Source organism: Pseudophryne corroboree, chromosome 11 (assembly GCF_028390025.1).
Source record: "Pseudophryne corroboree isolate aPseCor3 chromosome 11, aPseCor3.hap2, whole genome shotgun sequence".
Classification (NCBI taxonomy): Eukaryota; Metazoa; Chordata; class Amphibia; order Anura; family Myobatrachidae; genus Pseudophryne; species Pseudophryne corroboree.
The window spans coordinates 341,104,012-341,128,391 of NC_086454.1; the positions used below are offsets into that span (position 1 = coordinate 341,104,012).

At 47.5% G+C, this 24,380-nt stretch overlaps 1 protein-coding gene across 2 annotated transcripts in view; it reads right to left on the reverse strand.

Moving 5' to 3' along the window:
- The window catches only part of LOC134969744 (fatty acyl-CoA hydrolase precursor, medium chain-like), a 186,928-nt gene that overhangs the window by 158,982 nt on the left and 3,566 nt on the right, over window positions 1–24,380 (reverse strand). For both annotated transcript variants that reach the window (XM_063945897.1, XM_063945896.1), the window contains exons 2-4: window positions 10,794–10,998; window positions 10,567–10,705; window positions 5,573–5,706 (exon numbers count right to left, since the gene is read on the reverse strand). In XM_063945897.1, coding sequence (XP_063801967.1) covers window positions 5,573–5,706; window positions 10,567–10,705; window positions 10,794–10,998 — 478 coding nt within the window. The remainder of the gene's footprint in view (window positions 1–5,572; window positions 5,707–10,566; window positions 10,706–10,793; window positions 10,999–24,380) is intronic.

A 24,380-nucleotide genomic window follows, 5' to 3' on the forward strand; every position in this document is an offset into this window, starting at 1 on the left:
CCCCCACATACCCGCTTCATTCTCTACATCGGGCCTTGCAGCCGCTGTTCACGCCGTAGCAAGAGGCAACGCCCCATCACCATCCGCTGCCCTTACATTGCGCAATATTTTACCTCTAACAACAGTAGGAATGCAGGTAATACTCCATATAATCATATATTCAACCACACAAAGAAGGGGGCGTAGCCCCCTACGACGGTGTGAAGAGCGCCCGTAGGGCGCGATGAAGCACATAGTTTACAAATACATGTCCAGTTATTTCCCCTTTATTATAATGCTGCATGCAAACGAAGTATTAACCAAAAGTCACCCTTGTTAGTACTTCTGAACATTTCTCTAGTCTGGGTATTTTTATTTTTATTTTAAACAATTTATTTTATTTTATGTCAACAATAAGAACAGGACATAACTGGAATAGGTGATCGACAGTACAATTGGTCAACACTGTATAGAGCATGTCCAATCACAGAGAACAGCAGATGAAAAAAGAAAAATGTAACAGTTCGGTGATAAAACGATACAGGAGGATGTATTGAGTGCCGTCACACAAATAGTATGGTGTAACAGAGAAGAAAAACAAAAAGATCAACAAAAAGGAAATATCTCAGAAAGCAAAGCATATAAATGTCTCATGGTAAGTATGCTATAGAGAAAAAAGGAACAGACGAGGTGGGGGGGGGGGGGGGGGGGGGGAGAAAATCTGAGAAAAAAAATGGGAGAAAAAATAAATAAAATGGATTAAATAGTGCAGAGGAGGAGACGGCCAGTAAAGAAGGGTAGAGGAGTAAAGGGAGGGGGAGAAAAAGGAGGGGTGAGGTGCTACGAGGAGGAAAGGGGTAAGGGAGGGGTACCCGGCAAAGGAGAGGAATACAAAGTGTACCAGGAGTTCCACACCCGATGGTACTTGGACACAGTGTCAGTGAGGAAGGAGGTGATATATTCCATAGAGGAAACGTACCACAGTCTATTAATTAGAGCGCTCTGGGTAGGAGGTATGGGGGATTTCCACGATTTGGCAATCAGGAGTGTGGAAGCGTTAGACATATGGAAGATCAGCTTGTTCTCTGCCTTAGACGCCGAATGAAGGGGTATGTGGAGAAGGAGTATCGATGGATCCATAGGCACAGAGCAGGAGGTAACATTTGCCATAAGGGTCTCTGCCACTTTCCAGAACTGTTGGATCACCGACATTCCCACCAAATATGAAAAAAGATGCCCACCATGCCACAGCCTCGCCAACACTGGGCTGAGGAATGTGGATATATACAATGAAGTTTGTCAGGGGTCAAATACCACGGGTGTACACCTTGTAGGCCATTTCCCTGATGCCGACACTAATGGAGGCTTTAGCGATCCAGTGTCGGATACGAGACCATTCCTCGTCATCAAACTGTGTGCCAAGGTCGTGTTTCCAGGCAGTTTCGAAAGATTCTTTGTGGGGGGATTTGGGGATAGAATAGAATGGTACAGCATAGAGATGGTGCCGCTACAGCCAACCGAGTATAGACATTGGCGTTCAAAAAGAGGGTTGGCGAAAGGTTTAGAGCTGCGGTAAGTATGTACAAAATGGTGGATCTGCAGGTAAGAGTAGTGCAATGCAGCGGGGAGGTGGTATCGTTCTTAAAAACCTGCAAAAGTGGATGGAGCCAAGTGCCCAGCATTGTGCATAAAGCGAGTGCTGCCGGCCGCTAGCCAGGGGGCAGCCATTTATCAGAAAACCCTGGCGGGAATAGGGGGTGTCTCCAAAGGGACGTTAAAGGGGAGGGGTAAGTCGTGAGGGAAAAACGCTTGTTAATCGTGTCCCATGTCGTCAGGGTAAAATGGATAGAGGGATAGGCGTAGGCCTAGGCTGGTCTGTGAATACGGGGCAGCCATAGGAGAGAGTCTACACTAAGATCTGGAGATAACGCGTTTTCAATGTCGACCCACTTTTTCAGTCCGGGAGGGGAATGCCATGAGATAATGTGGCTCAATTGTGTAGCGTGGTAATAATTTTGCAGTAGGGGGAGGCCTAGACCGCCATAGTCTGTGGATTTGGACAGTACCAGACGGCCTAATCTCGGTTTTTTGCCTGCCCATATAAATTTCCCAAACAAGGCTTGTAGAGATTGGAGAACATGTGCTGGAACCCTAATCAGGAGTTTTTGGAATAGGTACAATAATTTAGGAAGGGCATTCATTTTTACTGCATTGAGCCTTCCAATTCAAGATATATAAAAGGATTTCCAGGTTGATATATCTTGTTGAAGCCGTCTGAGAAGGGGGGAGTAATTGGCATGGTATAAATGGGAGTATTGCTTGGTGACATATATACCCAAGTAACGGATCTGGGTGGGTCGCCATTGAAAATTAAAAGCAGTTTCCAAGTTCAGTCGCGTTTGGCGTGGGATGTGAAGGGATATCGCCTCGGATTTCCCCTCATTGATTTTGTAACCTGAGAGGGAACCGAATCTGCGTAGTTCACGTAGCATGGGGGGGGGGGGGGGGGGAGAGAGACGGGAGAGAGACAGTGGGGTTAGTCAGGATAAAGAGTATGTCATCTGCAAATAATGATATTTTGTATTGTTGGTCACCCAGAGAAACTCCAGAGATTATGTAATTGGCTCTAATTTGTGCAGCTAATGGCTCAATACAGAGTGCGAAGAGTAGAGGGGAGAGGGGTCATCCCTGCCTAGTACCATTATTCAGTTTAAAGGGTTCTGAACAAATACCATTGGTCGTGACCACTGAAGAGGGGTTGTGGTATAAGGTCCTGACAGCATGAAGAAAACGGCCATTAAGGCCGAAAGCTTCAAGGGTATGGAAAAGAAAAGGCCAAGAGACCCAGTCAAATGCCTTTTCGGCATCCATCGCCAGGACCACCGAGGGTAGTTTAAACCGATTAATATGTTGGATTAGATCGATGGTTCTATGCGTGTTGTCTAGTCCTTGGCGATGAGGAACAAAGCCCACTTGGTCCGGGTCTATCAGGGTTGGTAATATCGCGTTGAGTCTAGTGGCCAAGATTTTGGCAAATAGTTTGAGGTCAGTGTTCAGAAGGGAAATGGGCCTATAGTTAGAACATATAGTGTGGTCTTTGTCTGGTTAGGTATGACTATAATTTTAGATTTTGTGGATTCAGGGCGAAAATAGGATCCATCTAGTACGGAGTTGAACAGTGTAGCAAGACGGGGAACTAAGAGGGTTGCGAGGATTTATAGTAAATCATGGGAAAACCGTCCGGGCCGGGGGCTTTAGATGGTTTTTGAGATTTGAGGGCTTGTGTAATTTTCCTCCTCGGAAATATCCCAGCTAAGACCAAGTTGTGTGTGAGGACTAATGGATGGAAGAGCGCAAGATGCGAGATAGTCCCGACATTGTTCTGAGAACGCGGAGGAGTCTAGAGGTGAGGGGAGGTTATATAAAGTTTTGTAGTATTCCTTAAATGTTTGGTTGATGGTGTTGGGATCATAGGACAGTGTGTTAGTTTTATCCTTTAGAGAGATTACTGCTTGTGCTGCACGTTTAGCCCTTAATTTGTTAGCCAATAAGGTGTCAGCTTTGTTGCCTTTATCGTAAAATTGCTGACCTAGCCAGCGTAGGGATTTTTCAGTTTTAGTCTAGGTATTTATAATACAGGACAAATGTTCTCCTACACTCACTTACCCAGCTTCATTACTCCCATTGCCAAGGCTTTCACACCTCACTCCTATCTCCACAATGCATGCATCTAGCTGCACTCCAGTGCCTCTACACTGCCACTCACCTCTCATATCCCTCAGAAACCATATCTTCACCCTACCTCTTCTTCCAGCTACCACCCCATTTCTCTCCTGCACTTTGCTTCCAAACTAATCAGTGCACAGGCAGCTAACCCACTATCTCTCCCCTCACTCTCTCCTCCATCCTCTACGTTCAGACACTGGGGTTTAGTACAGTGATTAAAGAATTACTCACAGCTAAGATGAAGGATCACTTCTCCCTACTCGTCCTCTGTGACCTCTCTGCCACTTTCAGCTCAGTCAACAGCCTCCCCTCCCTTGGCATTCATGGCACTGCTCTATCCTGGTTCTTCTCCTGACACTACATTGGTATTCCAGTGCCGGCCACAGCATTTATGGCACTGCTCTCTCCTGGTTCCCCTCCTGACTATACATAGGGTCCTCCAGTGCCAGCCACAGCCTCCCCTCCTTTGGCATTCATGGTACTGCTCTCCTGGTTCTTCTTCAGACACTACATAGGTCCCAAAAATGGGTGTAGTATGGTTTGCCGGCGGTCGTGGTCCCACGACCAGCATACCGGAGCCGGAATCCCGACCACCGGCATACCAACAGCTGGGCGAGCACAAATGAGCCCCTTGCGGGCAGGCGCGCCCCTGTGTGACAGCAATTTGGTGACCAATAGCTCATTGTGGTGTTTTTAAAATTATTTTTATTGTATTTCAAAGGACGCCGGCCGTGTGTGTGTGTGTGTGTGTTTTGTTTTTATTGTTTTATGCGATATTGTGGGAATAAAAAAATAAGAGTGTTATAAAAAGGATTCTGGTATGACAGCGCTTCATTAGTTTTTGCGTTTTCTTTCGATTCAATGGAGATTGGGGGCGGGATGTACTAAAGGGAAAATGCGGTAAAACACCCGTTTTCGGGAGTTTTACCGCATTTTCTTATGTACTAACCCCCAGCCGCCGGGATTTAGGTGCGGAGGCTAACGCCAGCTTTGGCTGGCGTTACCCTGTAGAAGCCTGTGGGCATCCTTTCGCACCCATCCTGAGGAATCCAATCGGATCCCCCCCTCGCCCCCCTGTGTACCTCTGGCAGCCAGCGAGATGTCCTGTCCCAGCCACTGCCTGCCTGACGGGGCTGGTGGAGGAGGGCGGCAGCAGCATCCAGTCAATGCCGCAGCTGCATCGTACAGGGACCTCCTCTCCCGGCCCCAGGCTGTGCTGATTGGTGCAGCCTGTGCTGACAGCAGTGGGGGAGGGAGTGGCATCTCTGTCCCTCCTGCCCCCGGAGCGCAGGTAAACAGCCGGCGTCCTTCCTTCTCCACAAGCACAGCAGCATCCGGCATCGCAAAGGACAGCTCTTATTGGGGAGAGCGGTCCTTTGCTATACTGATCGCATATGTTAGTACATATGTGATCAGTATGTAGGCAAAGTGTGGCGGAATACTCCGCCACATGTTAGTACATCCCACCCTCAGTGATCTCCTATATGAAGCGCCAGTATACCAAGAATCATTACATTATTTAATTACAAGGAGTTCCTCTGAAGAGTCAGCGCCTGGTTTTGTTTGTTTATACTACATAGGTCATCCAGTGCCAGCTACAGTCTCCCCTTCGCTTCCTGTATCTGTTTGGATTCCCGTTTCCTGTAGTCTGTGGCCTTCTGCCGCTAGATTGTAAGCTCTCAGTAGCAGGGCTCTCTGCCTCATGTCTACACCTCACATATTTTACATACAATGCACATCTGCTATGATTTTTTATTCTGCAGAATTTGATGGCGCTGTACAAAAAAAAAAAAAAAAAAAAAAAAAAAAGAAGAATATTCGTGTAACAGTTATGTCATTCGCGTGTTACATGCAATATATGACTTACCTGAGGAAACCCATGAGCCCCAGCCGATACTGGATGGAGACAACAACAACATTTTCATAGGCGCTTAATGCTACGCCCTCAAACATCATCGCTGCTCCCATCACCAAGCCGCCTCCATGTATAAACACCATCACCTGTACACAGACAAGAAATGTACCATTACATAGGCAGTATTCAGTAACATGTTCATATCTTATCTCTTCACTCGGCACTCTGCCCCTTACAGGAGGGAAAGGAAGCTACACGCTTGAGCATTTTATACACCGTATGTACCCGGGAAGTAAAAACAGCATACTATGCAGCACTTTGCAATGAGACCCACGACGGTCCTAACCGTGCGAGTTTGCTTATTCTCCCTGTACTTGCGTGAATTTTTTCCTCCTGGTTCTCTGGTTTCCTCCCACAATCCAAAAGTATACTTGTAGGTTAATTTTCTCCCGACAAAAAAAAAATGCAAGTACATTTTGCGGATGGATCTTCTACTTTATCCACTGTGTGTATACTCCATATAGAGAGTTATATATACGCAGAGATCGGTCTGATTCCCGACGGACCACCTACATCAGGCTGGTGCAAGTGTGCACTGATAAAGACGGCGAACTAGAGATGTGCGCCGACCCACATGTTTTAGGTTTAGATTTGATTCTAAATTCGTAGTCGGGCTTTTGTTTTGCCAAACTGCCCTCAAGTGTTTTGGATCTTTTTCTTAATATAAAAAAACCTGCTAAAATCATGTAATTTGGGCCGGTTTGTGTTCCTACAGTATCATTGACCTCAGTAACCTTCATTTCCACTCAATTTTGACCACCTCACAACTTATAATATTGTTTTCACCAATATTGGTTAAAGACTGCAGCTAGCTGGCTGGTTGCTAAGCGACAGAGCAGCTGCACAGACACGTGGCAGTTTATAGCACATCTATGAGACATTGCCACACAGGATTGACAGAAAAGTGGTGCAAAATGGATTTGTCCTTGGGCTCTCCCACCCACCCTTATGTTGGATATTAAAAAGGCCATGCACAGTCTAACAAACCAAGCACTTCACTAACAGGGACGGATACTTTTGTGGCTGAAGTGCTTGGTTTGTTTAGGCTCCCACAAAACAAGCTACCAATGGGCTTAAGGCAGCTGAGCTAGCAGTGCTATCAATAATCTCTCCAGTGGCAAGATGTCATAATTATTAACCTCATTCTCACACTCAGTGTTTACATCATCCTCACACAATATTGATTCATACCCGCTAGAATCCACCATTACAGAAGTCTCTGCAATTGCCAGTAAAGGTCTTCCTCATGGAATTTGTCATATTTTCCACATTTTGGAGGAAGTAGCCTCCTACGCCGATCGCTGACAAGGTTCCTGGCTGTGCTGAAAACTCTTCTGACTACACACTGGAGAGCGGGAAGCTCAAGCAATGCAAAGTGAGTTTGTACAAGGGCCTCTAAATTGTCTTTTTTTCCCTTTCAGTACTCAAAGGGACTCTGTGACATGCATATTTGTACGTGGTCATTTAAGTAATACTCCACCATTCCATGAATGGTGACTGTATCAAGTGAATTAACGGTAGAGGTGTCACTGATTTTGTGCAATTCTTTTAGACCCAACTAGATGTCAAAATGTTGTTTTGTGTGGACTCCTTTGCATCACCAGTGGGTCTTTTGGGAAAGCTCAGTTTTTTCCTGGCAGCCGCAGTTGCCGGAGAAACTGAAGGAGGATATGTTGTTGTGTCATGTGCCACTTGAGCTGACAACTTGCTCACCATGAGCTCTTTGCATCTCAAAAGACCTGGGTCAGTTGGAAAGAAAGACACGGCATACAACTTAAACCTAGAATCAAGCACGGTTGCCAAAATGTAGCGATATGATTTCAAGATACTGACAACCCTTGGATCCTGGCGAAGCAGATAAAGTACATGATCTACAGGTCAGACATACTTAGCGGAATCACTTTGTTTCATCTCCTCCTTCAATTTCTCTAGCTGCTTTTCCAAAAGACTAAGCAGGGTCATCACTTGACTCAAGCTGGCAGTGTCTGAACTCACTTCACAAGTGACTCATTTGAATAGTTTCAGTACCTTGCTCAAGACAGAAAGTATACCCCACTGCACTGGACTAAGGTACATCCATCCTCCTCTCCCAATGTCATGGTTTGTTGTATAGCTTTGGATGGCTTTGCAGTTTTTCCATCAGCTGAAGCATATAAATAAAAGAATTCTACTATATTACTACCTCTTGCTTCAGTTGTTGGCAGGCAAATTAAATTGTTCTTGCAGGTGCTGCAAACTTCTACATGCAGCTGCTGGATGCCAAACAGCCAAACATGTCCCAAAATTTTTCAGGCCAGACAGCTTTTCCTGCACGCCCCTGTCATTTTTTTTTTTTTTAAAGCCCTGTGGACCACTAAGTTTATCATGTGAGCAAGACAGGGAACGTGTTGGAATTCACCCAGCTGTAATGCTCTCAAAATATTGGTGGCATTTTTTAGAAATCACAAATCATGATTAGAGTCCAAGTGGGATAAGCTACATATGTTGCTATGACATCCCTTAGTTTTTCTAAAAGGTTTTCAGCAGTATGCTCTTAGTGAAGCCGGAGATACACAGAGTAGCCTGCCTCTGAATGAGCTGGTATTGTTTGTTAAATAATGCTTCTGCTGTAATTCACCCACCCAGAGATCATTTTACAGTCATGTAATCTTTAGTTTGCACAGTTCCACTTGACAACATATCTATTGTTAAGTGGACTTTAGCATTTTTAGGCCAATTATTATTATTTTTTAACTTTCTGGTACAGACAGACAAAGAATTGCTTTTTGGGTAAAATGGAACGGAGGTGGAGAGAAGGGAGCTAGCTGATGCTGGACAGTTTGTTGTTAATTTTTAGCATAAATTTCTGATTTTGCAAAAATAAATAAATAATGTAATTGATGCAAATGGCGTAACAGGGAAGAGGTTCCTAGATGGTCAACGTCCCTAGCACTTCTTACTGTGGCTTTACAAATGCTAAAGATGGTTGACAACTGTTGTCAGGATTTGGGTAACTATAATTACACAGAAGAGGTGGATTTTTTGGTCTTACGCTCAGGCATGACAGTGGCCTTCTTCTGATCATTGTCAAGAACTGCATCCACTTGTGCCTAACTTGCACAAACATCTTCATCCTCACTAGCACCAGCGTCCGCTACATAAATATCCTCCTCACCCTGTTGCACTTCCACAGTAGCATCCACAATTTCTATGTCAGCATGTTGACTTGTGCTGCTCCTCCCCACATTTGCAGAGGGTGCAGAAATGGTGGAAGGCAGCTTCTTCAATATCAGAATCAGAAAAGTAAAGCCCACACATAGCACACTTGGACACACTTAGACTCTCCTCAGGGATTTGCGATATAACTGACCATACAGTTTGTTTTACTGCATTACTGTTTTTGTTTCAGCACCGATTTTCCAATTTTAAATTTTTTTTTATACCTCATCTAGACTCTGAGTGAGAAGGTCTTGCATCATCATGAGAGGCAGAAGAAAATGCCTCACTGATAGATGCAGAACAACCAATCGTAAACAAAGGCCAAGACCTGATCTTTACTTGGCACTGCGTGTGGTAATTGGCATTTTGGCAATTGTATGTTTTGGGTCTTTTAGCGTTGTAAAGTATTGTATTGATTTCAGGTGCCCTTTTTTTAAACCCTCTGTACCCCCGAGTACTGGCTTTAGCAGATGTTGAAGTACTGATATCACAATCATGACTGTCAGTAGCCACAGCACTAGTACTTGGTTGCTGCGCCTTCTTATCCATCAACTGATCGTGATCTATACTGACTCAGTGGGGCACCAACTCTGCTTTACTGAATGCACAAGATGTACAAAAATAAAACAGCTTTGTTTTGTTTGTTTTTCTTACAAATGACAATTCCCAAAACAGACTCACAGTGCTTACATTTATTAATGCAGTGGGGCATGGCCTGACCCTGAATACACACCACTTTTTTTTTTTTTTTTTGAGGGGGGTTTTACATTTATATATTTTTTTACATGTTGCCAATAACTACGATTATATTAGTAATGCAATGGCACTGCCTGGCCCCGAAAGCTCACTAGCTAAAAAAAACAAATTGACAACTACTTCACACTACAACTCACAGCACTTAAATTATTAATGAAGTGGCACAGCCTGGCACAAGACACACAAGTTTTGTTTTTGTTCTTTTTATTTATTTCTTTTTACACACTGCTGTAATTATTATAGTAATTTATTATAGTAATAGTGGCACGCACCAGTGTGCACAAATAAAGGGATGATGCTGCACTGCGGGCAGTGACAAAAAAAAAAAAAAGTGTTCACCAAGGGTTAATGCTGGGCAACACTGTGGGCAGTTCCAGCACCAGTAAAACGTTAGTGCCCCCTTGTATTAGTAGCTCTGGGCAGCACTGCGGGCAGTTACAGCACCAGTGTGATTGCACCAATAAAGGGTTAATCAAATAATGGCATTCAATAAAAGCTGCCCTTAGGAGAAACTCCAGGCTGTCTCCAGTAATGGTCCTCATAATAAATATTGCTATAATGCCCTGGCAGTCTAGTGGACGTGCGCTCTGCCCGAATTACTGTGGGAGCTACCACTGATGGCTCCAGTGTCGGGGCTGCAGTGCAGTCCAAAATTCAAATATGGGAGGCACACCAACTGCCGGTGAGTCCCGGCCGGCGATGTTTGGCAGCAGTTGGTGCTGCACCCCTATTTGAATTTTGGACTGTGCTGCAGCCCGTCCTCTGGAGCCTCCACTGAAAGGGACTTATATCGAACCCAGAACACGTGAGATCCAATGCCGGGAAGATGGCGTTTTGCCTCGTTTAGAAAGACCTGAGCCAGGGCTTGGATTCTCTTGGAAACCGGATGTTTGGGAAGGCTCGCGCATCTCTAATTAGAACAAGTGGATTGTGTGAACCTCTGACTTGACCCAATATTACCTTGACATTAATCACGCATGTGGCGTACTTACAGGTAATCTCGTGTTCTGCTCTCGGTCAGCTGGAGAGAAGATATTCAGGTACAGACAGTCCTCGGACACTGGCGGTAATGTAATTCTGACCTTAAACGTCTTCATTAATTGTTCCGCTATCTCTACAGTCTGCAGACACCTGGAAACATGATCAGAATTTATATATAGGACAATTAGATCAGCATCTGCTGGAATCCATCTAATCCTCCCCACCACTTTGTACTCACATGGGGGGTTGTTCTGTGGCCTCTCGGACAAAGCCCCAGGGCTCCGGGGGTTCTGGGCTTGCAAGTCTTAATGGACCAACTGGTGGCTTTGCAAATGGGATGCCATAGAAAGCGTGCACGGTTCTGTCCGTCTCCTTCACCGCTACAGTCTTCCCTCTGAGCTTCCCGTACTGTGTGACCACCAGGGGCCTGTCCTCCTCCTGCCCTATAATCACACACACACAATTATAGTTCGTTAGCTGGCAAAGTGCACTTAGGGGGTAATAAAGACCGGACTGCTGCTGTGCATTTTCGCGTGTGATCAGTTCTGAACTGCGCATGCACCACAACGCCGTCGTACAACAGTGACAGGCGCCGGCACCTAGTGATGGGATGGTTCAAGAAAACAAAAAAAAGTGATCGCACGGGTGATCGCAAGGTGATTGACAGGAAGAGGCCATTTGTGTCCGGAAAAATGCAGGCGGGATCTGGCGTTTTCAGGGAGGGTGTCTGACGTCAGCTCCGGCCCCGATCAGCAGGATCACATCACAGCGGCAGAGTAAGTCCTGGGCTGCGCAGAGACTGCGCAAACTGATGCAGCTCTGCTACAAAAGCTATCGCACACCAGCACAGCACTTTGTCCAGGGTACACCCAGCGTCTCCAAACTCCGCCTTCCGCCTGCTACCGTGCTGTGCTTAGGCAAACGCCAATTGGGGATTCGTCAACACCACACAGGTGTGGTAAGACACAGTGTTGACGCATACAGAGCAGAACCGTGGTTCCAGACGTGACGGAGGAGTCTGGTTGTGGCAGCGTAGTACCCGCCTACTGCATAGTGGGTGGAGTCAGTAACTGGCAGTTACTGATGGTAAGCAGGAATCCCCTAATTGGCCAGGGCCCGTGTGACCTACATCTCATTCTGTGTACTGGGCGGGACGCGAGGGCTTTCGTACAGGACCGTCCGGTCACGAATGGTTTATCATATATTTGTAAATCGGTGTAAGTTGTACTTACCTAGTGTCACGGAATGTCCAGAATTCTCAGAGTCCACCAAACTCCCAGAAAAGTAGGTGGCCCTCCAGTATCCCTGCAATTTTCTAATGAAGTTGATGGGATGGGGAACATAATGCCAGGACTTACGGGTCCATGGGGAGGGACCAGGGACCCACAATTCGTGAGAATCATGACGCATTGGCTCCGCCCCTCATCTAATACCTGCAATTTGCAGCGTTATGCTGCGAGAGGGTGGGGCATAATGATGGCAGCACCTGATCTCACCTCCATCAGTGGACAGCTGCATGTCACCCCTCCCCACCCCGGGCTTCTACAGAAGGGGGGAGAAAAAAGGTCTGGAAGTGCTGTGTAACAGGTTCCGTATATCATGTCGATATTTGTCATGTCGACAGGATTAGAATGTTGACAAAACAGTGTGTCCTGGTGCAGTGGTCTCTCCTATCTGCTAGAGGATATCCGGCCATGTCTTCTGTGTCCAGCGGTCAGGGGATTTACCTTTCAGTGTGTCCTGGAGCAGTTTTGTCGGTAAGTAACCCTAACCCCTAGTACCTAACTCTAACCCTCCAGTTCCACAGCCTAACCCTAACCCTCCGCTCCCACGGCCGAGCCCTAACCCTTCGGTCCATGCAGATGTTCTATGTCAGCATTGCAACAATGTCAACATCATTGTGGTGTCAACATTTTGCCATTTTCTGTATATCTAAATCTTCTACATGTTATTTACATGTAGGGTGCTGGCTTCTATACTGGTGTATTGTAGTGTATTGGGCAATCTTTTATGTGTCCTTCCTGCACTTTGTATATAACTGAACTTAAGTGCAATAAAAGGCCACGCCCGTAGAATGAGTGGCACCACGTCTTCCCTCTGCAAAATCAGCCTGAAAACATGTGTAATCTAGTAATCTACACAGCACAGTGTCAGTAACCGAGGCAGCACCGACTGCTCCTGTCCTTCCCCCTGTATGCAGCACACAGCACAGTGTCAGTAACCGAGGCAGCGCTGACTGCTCCTGTCCTTCCCCCTGTATGCAGCACACAGCACAGTGTCAGTAACCGAGGCAGCACTGACTGCTCCTGTCCTTCCCCCTCTATGCAGCACACAGCACCGTGTCAGTAACCGAGGCAGCACTGACTGCTCCTGTCCTTCCCCCTGTATGCAGCACACAGCACCACGTCAGTAACCGAGGCAGCGCTGACTGCTCCTGTCCTTCCCCCTGTATGCAGCACACAGCACCACGTCAGTAACCGAGGCAGCACTGACTGCTCCTGTCCTTCCCCCTGTATGCAGCACACAGCACCACGTCAGTAACCGAGGCAGCACTGACTGCTCCTGTCCTTTCCCCTGTATGCAGCACACAGCACAGCGTCAGTAACCGAGGCAGCGCCGACTGCTCCTGTCCTTCCCCCTGTATGCAGCACACAGCACAGCGTCAGTAACCGAGGCAGCGCCGACTGCTCCTGTCCTTCCCCCTGTATGCAGCACACAGCACAGTGTCAGTAACCGAGGCAGCGCTGACTGCTCCTGTCCTTCCCCCTGTATGCAGCACACAGCACAGTGTCAGTAACCGAGGCAGCGCCGACTGCTCCTGTCCTTCCCCCTGTATGCAGCACACAGCACAGCGTCAGTAACCGAGGCAGCGCCGACTGCTCCTGTCCTTCCCCCTGTATGCAGCACACAGCACAGCGTCAGTAACCGAGGCAGCGCTGACTGCTCCTGTCCTTCCCCCTGTATGCAGCACACAGCACAGCGTCAGTAACCGAGGCAGCGCTGACTGCTCCTGTCCTTCCCCCTGTATGCAGCACACAGCACCACGTCAGTAACCGAGGCAGCACTGACTGCTCCTGTCCTTCCCCCTGTATGCAGCACACAGCACAGCGTCAGTAACTGAGGCAGCGCCGACTGCTCCTGTCCTTCCCCCTGTATGCAGCACACAGCACCGCGTCAGTAACCGAGGCAGCGCTGACTGCTCCCATCCTTCCCCTGTATGCAGCACACAGCACAGTGTCAGTAACCGAGGCAGCGCCGACTGCTCCTGTCCTTCCCCCTGTATGCAGCACACAGCACCGCGTCAGTAACCGAGGCAGCGCTGACTGCTCCCATCCTTCCCCCTGTATGCAGCACACAGCACAGTGTCAGTAACCGAGGCAGCGCCGACTGCTCCTGTCCTTCCCCCTGTATGCAGCACACAGCACCACGTCAGTAACTGAGGCAGCACTGACTGCTCCTGTCCTTCCTCCTGTATGCAGCACACAGCACAGTGTCAGTAACCGAGTCAGCGCTGACTGCTCCTGTCCTTCCCCCTGTATGCAGCACACAGCACCACGTCAGTAACTGAGGCAGCACTGACTGCTCCTGTCCTTCCCCCTGTATGCAGCACACAGCACCACGTCAGTAACTGAGGCAGCACCGACTGCTCCTGTCCTTCCTCCTGTATGCAGCACACAGCACCACGTCAGTAACTGAGGCAGCACTGACTGCTCCTGTCCTTCCTCCTGTATGCAGCACACAGCACCACGTCAGTAACCGAGGCAGCGCCGACTGCTCCTGTCCTTCCCCCTGTATGCAGCACACAGCACAGTGTCAGTAACCGAGGCAGCGCTGACTGCTCCTGTCCTTCCTCCTGTATGCAGCACACAGCACCAAGTCAGTAACCGAGGCAGCGCCGACTGCTCCTGTCCTTCCCCCTGTATGCAGCACACAGCACAGTGTCAGTAACCGAGGCAGCGCTGACTGCTCCTGTCCTTCCCCCTGTATGCAGCACACAGCACAGCGTCAGTAACCGAGGCAGCACTGACTGCTCCTGTCCTTCCCCCTGTATGCAGCACACAGCACCATGTCAGTAACAGAGGCAGCGCTGACTGCTCCTGTCCTTCCCCCTGTATGCAGCACACAGCACCATGTCAGTAACCGAGGCAGCGCTGACTGCTCCTGTCCTTCCCCCTGTATGCAGCACACAGCACCATGTCAGTAACCGAGGCAGCGCTGACTGCTCCTGTCCTTCCCCCTGTATGCAGCACACAGCACAGTGTCAGTAACCGAGGCAGCGCTGACTGCTCCTGTCCTTCCCCCTGTATGCAGCACACAGCACCACGTCAGTAACTGAGGCAGCGCTGACTGCTCCTGTCCTTCCCCCTGTATGCAGCACACAGCACAGCGTCAGTAACCGAGGCAGCGCTGACTGCTCCTGTCCTTCCCCCTGTATGCAGCACACAGCACAGTGTCAGTAACCAGGGCAGCGCTGACTGCTCCTGTCCTTCCTCCTGTATGCAGCACACAGCACAGTGTCAGTAACCAGGGCAGCACTGACTGCTCCTGTCCTTCCTCCTGTATGCAGCACACAGCACAGTGTCAGTAACCAGGGCAGCGCTGACTGCTCCTGTCCTTCCTCCTGTATGCAGCACACAGCATCATAGAGACAGTCACCAGCTGATGATCTGTCTGAATCCCCCGTTCCGCTTCATACTCCTTTACCAGTGTAACAGTGAGTACAGCTGTACTGCCGGCTGCACAATAAACCACACAGCCTGGCTAAGCCACACTGGACTAAGTCTCCGCTGGTGTGTGCATATAACTGTGTAAAGACCAACAGAATCCAATCTCTAGGTCGACAAGACTTGGGTCGAAAAATGTCTAGGTCAACAGTAAGTAGGGCGACATGAGTTTCACTTTTTTTTTTTTTTTTTTTACTTTTTCATACTTTACGACCCACGTGGACTACAATTGGGAATGGTAACCTGAGAAGCGAGCTATGCAAGGGGACACAGTGCACTAATTGGGGTTCCCGGTCGACCTAGAAACCATGCTGACCTACTTACTGTCAACCAGTAGTGGCCGACCTAGATACTGTCGACCTAAATCTAGTCTATCTAACATCCCACACACAGACCAACACCTGTATTCTCATTTACACCAATACTGCTCCAAGATCACACTGGAAATACATTTATTATTACACAATCCCCTCTGAGTGATGTTACTGTAACCCGGCCTGTCTGTGTGATGTGTGCAGCTTCCCGTTTACACAATGTCCTGACCCTGAGCCCAGTGCTGTACAGGACATACACTGCAGGCTATATAAGGCAGGATCTGATCCTATGTCCCTGAGACTAGTGCTATACAGGACATACACTGCAGGCTATATAAGGCAGGATCTGGTCCTATGTCCCTGAGACTAGTACTATACAGGACATACACTGCAGGCTATATAAGGCAGGATCTGGTCCTATGTCCCTGAGACTAGTACTATACAGGACATACACTGCAGGCTATATAAGGCATGATCTGATCCTATGTCCCTGAGACTAGTACTATACAGGACATACACTGCAGGCTATATAAGGCAGGATCTGATCCTATGTCCCTGAGACTAGTGCTATACAGGACATACACTGCAGGCTATATAAGGCAGGATCTGATCCTATGTCCCTGAGACTAGTGTTATACAGGACATACACTGCAGGCTATATAAGGCAGGATCTGGTCCTATGTCCCTGAGACTAGTGTTATACAGGACATACACTGCAGGCTATATAAGGCAGGATCTGGTCCTATGTCCCTGAGACTAGTACTATACAGGACATACACTGCAGGCTATATAAGGCAGGATCTGGTCCTATGTCCCTGAGACTAGTGTTATACAGGACATACACTGCAGGCTATATAAGGCAGGATCTGGTCCTATGTCCCTGAGACTAGTGCTATACAGGACATACACTGCAGGCTATATAAGGGAGGATCTGGTCCTATGTCCCTGAGACTAGTGTTATACAGGACATACACTGTAGGCTATATAAGGCAGGATCTGATCCTATGTCCCGGAGACTAGTGTTATACAGGACATACACTGCAGGCTATATAAGGCAGGATCTGGTCCTATGTCCCTGAGACTAGTGTTATACAGGACATACACTGCAGGCTATATAAGGCAGGATCTGGTCCTATGTCCCTGAGACTAGTGTTATACAGGACATACACTGCAGGCTATATAAGGCAGGATCTGGCCCTATGTCCCTGAGACTAGTACTATACAGGACATACACTGCAGGCTATATAAGGGAGGATCTGGTCCTATGTCCCTGAGACTAGTGTTATACAGGACATACACTGCAGGCTATATAAGGCAGGATCTGATCCTATGTCCCTGAGACTAGTGCTATACAGGACATACACTGCAGGCTATATTAGGCAGGATCGGGTCCTATGTCCCTGAGACTAGTGCTATACAGGACATACACTGCAGGATATATAAGGCAGGATCTGGTCCTATGTCCCTGAGACTAGTGTTATATATCCTGCAGTGTATGTCCTGTATAACACTAGTCTCAGGGACATAGGAGCAGATCCTCCTGCCTTATATAGCCTGCAGTGTATGTCCTGTATAACACTAGTCTCAGGGACATAGGACCAGATCCTGCCTTATATAGCCTGCAGTGTATGTCCTGTATAAGGCAGGATCTGGTCCTATGTCCCTGAGACTAGTGTTATACAGGACATACACTGCAGGCTATATAAGGCAGGATCTGATCCTATGTCCCTGAGACTAGTGCTATACAGGACATACACTGCAGGCTATATAAGGCAGGATCTGGTCCTATGTCCCTGAGACTAGTGTTATACAGGACATACACTGCAGGCTATATAAGGCAGGATCTGGTCCTATGTTCCTGAGACTAGTGCTATACAGGACATACACTGCAGGCTATATAAGGCAGGATCTGGTCCTATGTCCCTGAGACTAGTGTTATACAGGACATACACTGCAGGCTATATAAGGCAGGATCTGATCCTATGTCCCCGAGACTAGTGTTATACAGGACATACACTGTAGGCTATATAAGGCAGGATCTGATCCTATGTCCCTGAGACTAGTGTTATACAGGACATACACTGCAGGCTATATAAGGCAGGATCTGGTCCTATGTCCCTGAGACTAGTGTTATACAGGACATACACTGCAGGCTATATAAGGCAGGATCTGGTCCTATGTCCCTGAGACTAGTGTTATACAGGACATACACTGCAGGCTATATAAGGCAGGATCTGGTCCTATGTCCCTGAGACTAGTACTATACAGGACATACACTGCAGGCTATATAAGGGAGGATCTGGTCCTATGTCCCTGAGACTAGTGTTATACAGGACATACACTGCAGGCTATATAAGGCAGGATCTGATCCTATGTCCCTGAGACTAGTGTTATACAGGACATACACTGCAGGCTATATAAGGCAGGATCTGGTCCTATGTCCCTGAGACTAGTGTTATACAGGACATACACTGCAGGCTATATAAGGCAGGATCTGGTCCTATGTCCCTGAGACTAGTGTTATACAGGACATACACTGCAGGCTATATAAGGGAGGATCTGGTCCTATGTCCCTGAGACTAGTGTTATACAGGACATACACTGCAGGCTATATAAGGCAGGATCTGGTCCTATGTCCCTGAGACTAGTGCTATACAGGACATACACTGCAGGCTATATAAGGCAGGATCTGGTCCTATGTCCCTGAGACTAGTGTTATACAGGACATACACTGCAGGCTATATAAGGCAGGATCTGGTCCTATGTCCCTGAGACTAGTGCTATACAGGACATACACTGCAGGATATATAAGGCAGGATCTGGTCCTATGTCCCTGAGACTAGTGTTATATATCCTGCAGTGTATGTCCTGTATAACACTAGTCTCAGGGACATAGGAGCAGATCCTCCTGCCTTATATAGCCTGCAGTGTATGTCCTGTATAACACTAGTCTCAGGGACATAGGACCAGATCCTGCCTTATATAGCCTGCAGTGTATGTCCTGTATAAGGCAGGATCTGGTCCTATGTCCCTGAGACTAGTGTTATACAGGACATACACTGCAGGCTATATAAGGCAGGATCTGATCCTATGTCCCTGAGACTAGTGTTATATAGGACATACACTGCAGGCTATATAAGGCAGGATCTGGTCCTATGTCCCTGAGACTAGTGTTATACAGGACATACACTGCAGGCTATATAAGGCAGGATCTGGTCCTATGTTCCTGAGACTAGTGCTATACAGGACATACACTGCAGGCTATATAAGGCAGGATCTGGTCCTATGTCCCTGAGACTAGTGTTATACAGGACATACACTGCAGGCTATATAAGGCAGGATCTGATCCTATGTCCCCGAGACTAGTGCTATACAGGACATACACTGCAGGCTATATAAGGCAGGATCTGATCCTATGTCCCTGAGCCTAGTGTTATACAGGACATACACTGCAGGCTATATAAGGCAGGATCTGGTCCTATGTCTCTGGGACTAGTGTTATACAGGACATACACTGCAGGCTATATAAGGCAGGATCTGGTCCTATGTCTCTGGGACTAGTGTTATACAGGACATACACTGCAGGCTATATAAGGCAGGATCTGGTCCTATGTCCCTGAGACTAGTGTTATACAGGACATACACTGCAGGCTATATAAGGCAGGATCTGGTCCTATGTCCCTGAGACTAGTGTTATACAGGACATACACTGCAGGCTATATAAGGCAGGATCTGGTCCTATGTCCCTGAGACTAGTGTTATACAGGACATACACTGCAGGCTATATAAGGCAGGATCTGATCCTATGTCCCTGAGACTAGATCTGGTCCTATGTCCCTGAGACTAGTGTTATACAGGACATACACTGCAGGCTATATAAGGCAGGATCTGATCCTATGTCCCTGAGAGTAGTGTTATACAGGACATACACTGCAGGTTATATAAGGCAGGATCTGATCCTATGTCCCTGAGACTAGTGTTATACAGGACATACACTGCAGGCTATATAAGGTAGGATCTGATCCTATGTCCCTGAGACTAGTGTTATACAGGACATACACTGCAGGCTATATAAGGCAGGATCTGGTCCTATGTCCCTGAGACTAGTGTTATACAGGACATACACTGCAGGCTATATAAGGCAGGATCTGGTCCTATGTCCCTGAGACTAGTGTTATACAGGACATACACTGCAGGCTATATAAGGGAGGATCTGGTCCTATGTCCCTGAGACTAGTGTTATACAGGACATACACTGCAGGCTATATAAGGCAGGATCTGGTCCTATGTCCCTGAGACTAGTGCTATACAGGACATACACTGCAGGCTATATAAGGCAGGATCTGGTCCTATGTCCCTGAGACTAGTGTTATACAGGACATACACTGCAGGCTATATAAGGCAGGATCTGGTCCTATGTCCCTGAGACTAGTGCTATACAGGACATACACTGCAGGATATATAAGGCAGGATCTGGTCCTATGTCCCTGAGACTAGTGTTATATATCCTGCAGTGTATGTCCTGTATAACACTAGTCTCAGGGACATAGGAGCAGATCCTCCTGCCTTATATAGCCTGCAGTGTATGTCCTGTATAACACTAGTCTCAGGGACATAGGACCAGATCCTGCCTTATATAGCCTGCAGTGTATGTCCTGTATAAGGCAGGATCTGGTCCTATGTCCCTGAGACTAGTGTTATACAGGACATACACTGCAGGCTATATAAGGCAGGATCTGGTCCTATGTACCTGAGACTAGTGTTATACAGGACATACACTGCAGGCTATATAAGGCAGGATCTGGTCCTATGTCCCTGAGACTAGTGTTATACAGGACATACACTGCAGGCTATATAAGGCAGGATCTGGTCCTATGTCCCTGAGACTAGTGTTATACAGGACATACACTGCAGGCTAAATAAGGCAGGATCTGGTCCTATGTTCCTGAGACTAGTGTTATACAGGACATACACTGCAGGTTATATAAGGCCGGATCTGATCCTATGTACCTGAGACTAGTGTTATACAGGACATACACTGCAGGTTATATAAGGCAGGATCTGGTCCTATGTACCTGAGACTAGTGTTATACAGGACATACACTGCAGGCTATATAAGGCAGGATCTGATCCTATGTCCCTGAGACTAGTGCTATACAGGACATACACTGCAGGCTATATAAGGCAGGATCTGATCCTATGTCCCTGAGACTAGTGCTATACAGGACATACACTGCAGGCTATATAAGGCAGGATCTGATCCTATGTCCCTGAGACTAGTGCTATACAGGACATACACTGCAGGCTATATAAGGCAGGATGTGATCCTATGTTCCTGAGACTAGTACTATACAGGACATACACTGCAGGATATATAAGGCAGGATCTGGTCCTATGTCCCTGAGACTAGTGTTATACAGGACATACACTGCAGGCTATATAAGGCAGGATCTGGTCCTATGTCCCTGAGACTAGTGTTATACAGGACATACACTGCAGGCTATATAAGGCAGGATCTGGTCCTATTTCCCTGAGACTAGTGTTATACAGGACATACACTGCAGGATATATATGGCAGGATCTGGTCCTATGTCCCTGAGACTAGTGTTATACAGGACATACACTGCAGGCTATATAAGGCAGGATCTGGTCCTATGTCCCTGAGACTAGTGTTATACAGGACACACACTGCAGGATATATAAGGCAGGATCTGATCCTATGTCCCTGAGACTAGTGTTATACAGGACATACACTGCAGGCTATATAAGGCAGGATCTGGTCCTATGTCCCTGAGACTAGTGTTATACAGGACATACACTGCAGGCTATATAAGGCAGGATCTGGTCCTATGTCCCTGAGACTAGTGCTATACAGGACATACACTGCAGGCAGGGCCGGTTCCGGGGCTTCTGGCGCCACGGACGGCATTAGGGGGCGTGGCTTCATACAGGGGGCGTGGTCAGTTAGCCCCCTGTACTGTTGTAGGAAGTGCGGTGCGCGATGACGTAATCGCGCACTGCACAGCAATGGTCCTATCCACGAAGGTAAACTAGATGCTAAGCATCTAGTTCCCTTCGTGGAGAGGACCTTTGCTGTGCGGTGCACGATGACGTCAACGCGCACCGCACATCATTACAGTGAAGGTCCTCTCCAGGAAGGGAAATTAGACACGTAGCATCTAGTTTCCCTTCACAGCGGGCAGCCCACGAAGGGAAACTAGATGCGTAGCATCTAGTTTCCCTTCACAACGGACAGCGGGCCGCGGCAGCGGGGGGCACCTCAGCAGCAGCGGATCTTGCCATAGTGCGGCGCCCTTCGGATGGCACCGGCGCCCTCCAGAAGGCGGCTCCCCGGGCAAAAGTCCTGCTTGCCCGTGGCAAGATCCGCTACTGACTGCAGGCTATATAAGACAGGATCTGATCCTATGTCCCTGAGACTAGTGTTATACAGGACATACACTGCAGGCTATATAAGGCAGGATCTGGTACTATGTCCCTGAGACTAGTGTTATACAGGACATACACTGCAGGCTATATAAGGCAGGAGTATCTGATCCTATGTCCCTGAGACTAGTGCTATACAGGACATACACTGCAGGCTATATAAGGCAGGATCTGGTCCTATGTCCCTGAGACTAGTGTTATACAGGACATACACTGCAGGCTATATAAGGCAGGATCTGGTCCTATGTCCCTGAGACTAGTGTTATACAGGACATACACTACAGGCTATATAAGGCAGGATCTGGTCCTATGTCCCTGAGCCTAGTGCTATACAGGACATACACTGCAGGCTATATAAGGCAGGATCTGATCCTATGTCCCTGAGACTAGCGCTATACAGGACATACACTGCAGGCTATATAAGGCAGGATCTGGTCCTATGTCCCTGAGCCTAGTGCTATACAGGACATACACTGCAGGCTATATACGGCAGGAGGATTGGTCCTGTGTCCCTGAGACTAGTGTTATATAGCCTGCAGTGTATATCCTGTATAACACTAGTCTCAGGGACACAGGACCAATCCTCCTGCCGTATATAGCCTGCAGTGTATGTCCTGTATAGCACTAGGCTCAGGGACATAGGACCAGATCCTGCCTTATATAGCCTGCAGTGTATATCCTGTATAAGACAGGATCTGGTCCTATGTCCCTGAGACTAGTGTTATACAGAACATACACTGCAGGCTATATACGGCAGGATCTGGTCCTATGTCCCTGAGACTAGAGTTATACAGGACATACACGGCAGGATCTGATCCTATGTCCCTGAGACTAGTGCTATACAGGACATACACTGCAGGCTATATAAGGCAGGATCTGGTCATGTGACCCTGAGACTAGTGTTATACAGAACATACACTGCAGGCTATATAAGGCAGGATCTGTTCCTATGTCCCTGAGACTAGTGTTATACAGGACATACACAGCCCTATCCTGGTTCTCATCCTTTCTAGTTTTCTAGCGAGAGGATGAGTGCTTCCATCCTCATGTGAAGCTGAACCACTAGCCATGAACATAGGCCAGGGCCTCAGCCGTTCCTTGCCACTCCGTGTCGTAAATGGTATATTGGCAAGTTTACGCTTCTCATCAGACGCTTTTAATTTAGATTTTTGGGTCATTTAACTGAACTTTTGTTTTTTGGATTTTACATGCTCTCTACTATGACATTGGGCATCGGCCTTGGCAGACGACGCTGATGGCATTTCATCGTCTCGGCCATGACTAGTGGCAGCAGCTTCAGCACGAGGTGGAAGTGGATCTTGATCTTTCCCTATTTTAACCTCCACATTTTTGTTCTCCATTTTTTAATGTGTGGAATTATATGCCAGTATCAATAGCAATGGCCTACTACTATATATACTGCGCACAACTGAAATGCACCACAGGTATGGATGGATAGTATACTTGACGACACAGAGGTAGGTAGAGCAGTGGCCTTCCGTACCGTACTGCTATATGTACTGGTGGTCACTGTCAGCAAACTGCAAAACTAAAATGCACCACAGGTATAGAATCTAGATGGATAGTATACTTGACGACACAGAGGTATGTAGAGCAGTGGCCTTCCGTACCGTACTGCTATATATACTGGTGGTCACTGTCAGCAAACTGCAAAACTAAAATGCACCACAGGTATAGAATCTAGATGGATAGTATACTTGACGACACAGAGGTAGGTAGAGCAGTGGCCTTCCGTACCGTACTGCTATATATACTGGTGGTCACTGTCAGCAAACTGCAAAACTAAAATGCACCACAGGTATAGACTCTAGATGGATAGTATACTTGACGACACAGAGGTAGGTAGAGCAGTGGCCTTCCGTACCGTACTGCTATATATACTGGTGGTCACTGGTCAGCAAAACTCTGCACTGTACTCCTCCTATATAATATACTGGTGGTCCCCAGTACCCACAATAAAGCAGTGTGAGCACAGATATATGCAGCACACTAAGCACAGATATGGAGCGTTTTTCAGGCAGACAACGTATACTGGTGGTCACTGGTCAGCAAAACTCTGCACTGTACTCCTCCTATATAATACTGCTGCTCCCCAGTCCCCACAATAAAGCAGTGTGAGCACAGATATATGCAGCACACTAAGCACAGATATGGAGCGTTTTTCAGGCAGAGAACGGATAAAACTGGTGGTCACTGATCAGCAACACTCTGCACTGTACTCCTCCTATATAATACAGCTGCTCCCCAGTCCCCACAATTAAGCAATAAGCACAAACGGAGAGGACACCAGCCACGTCCTCTCCCTAACATTTCCAATGCACG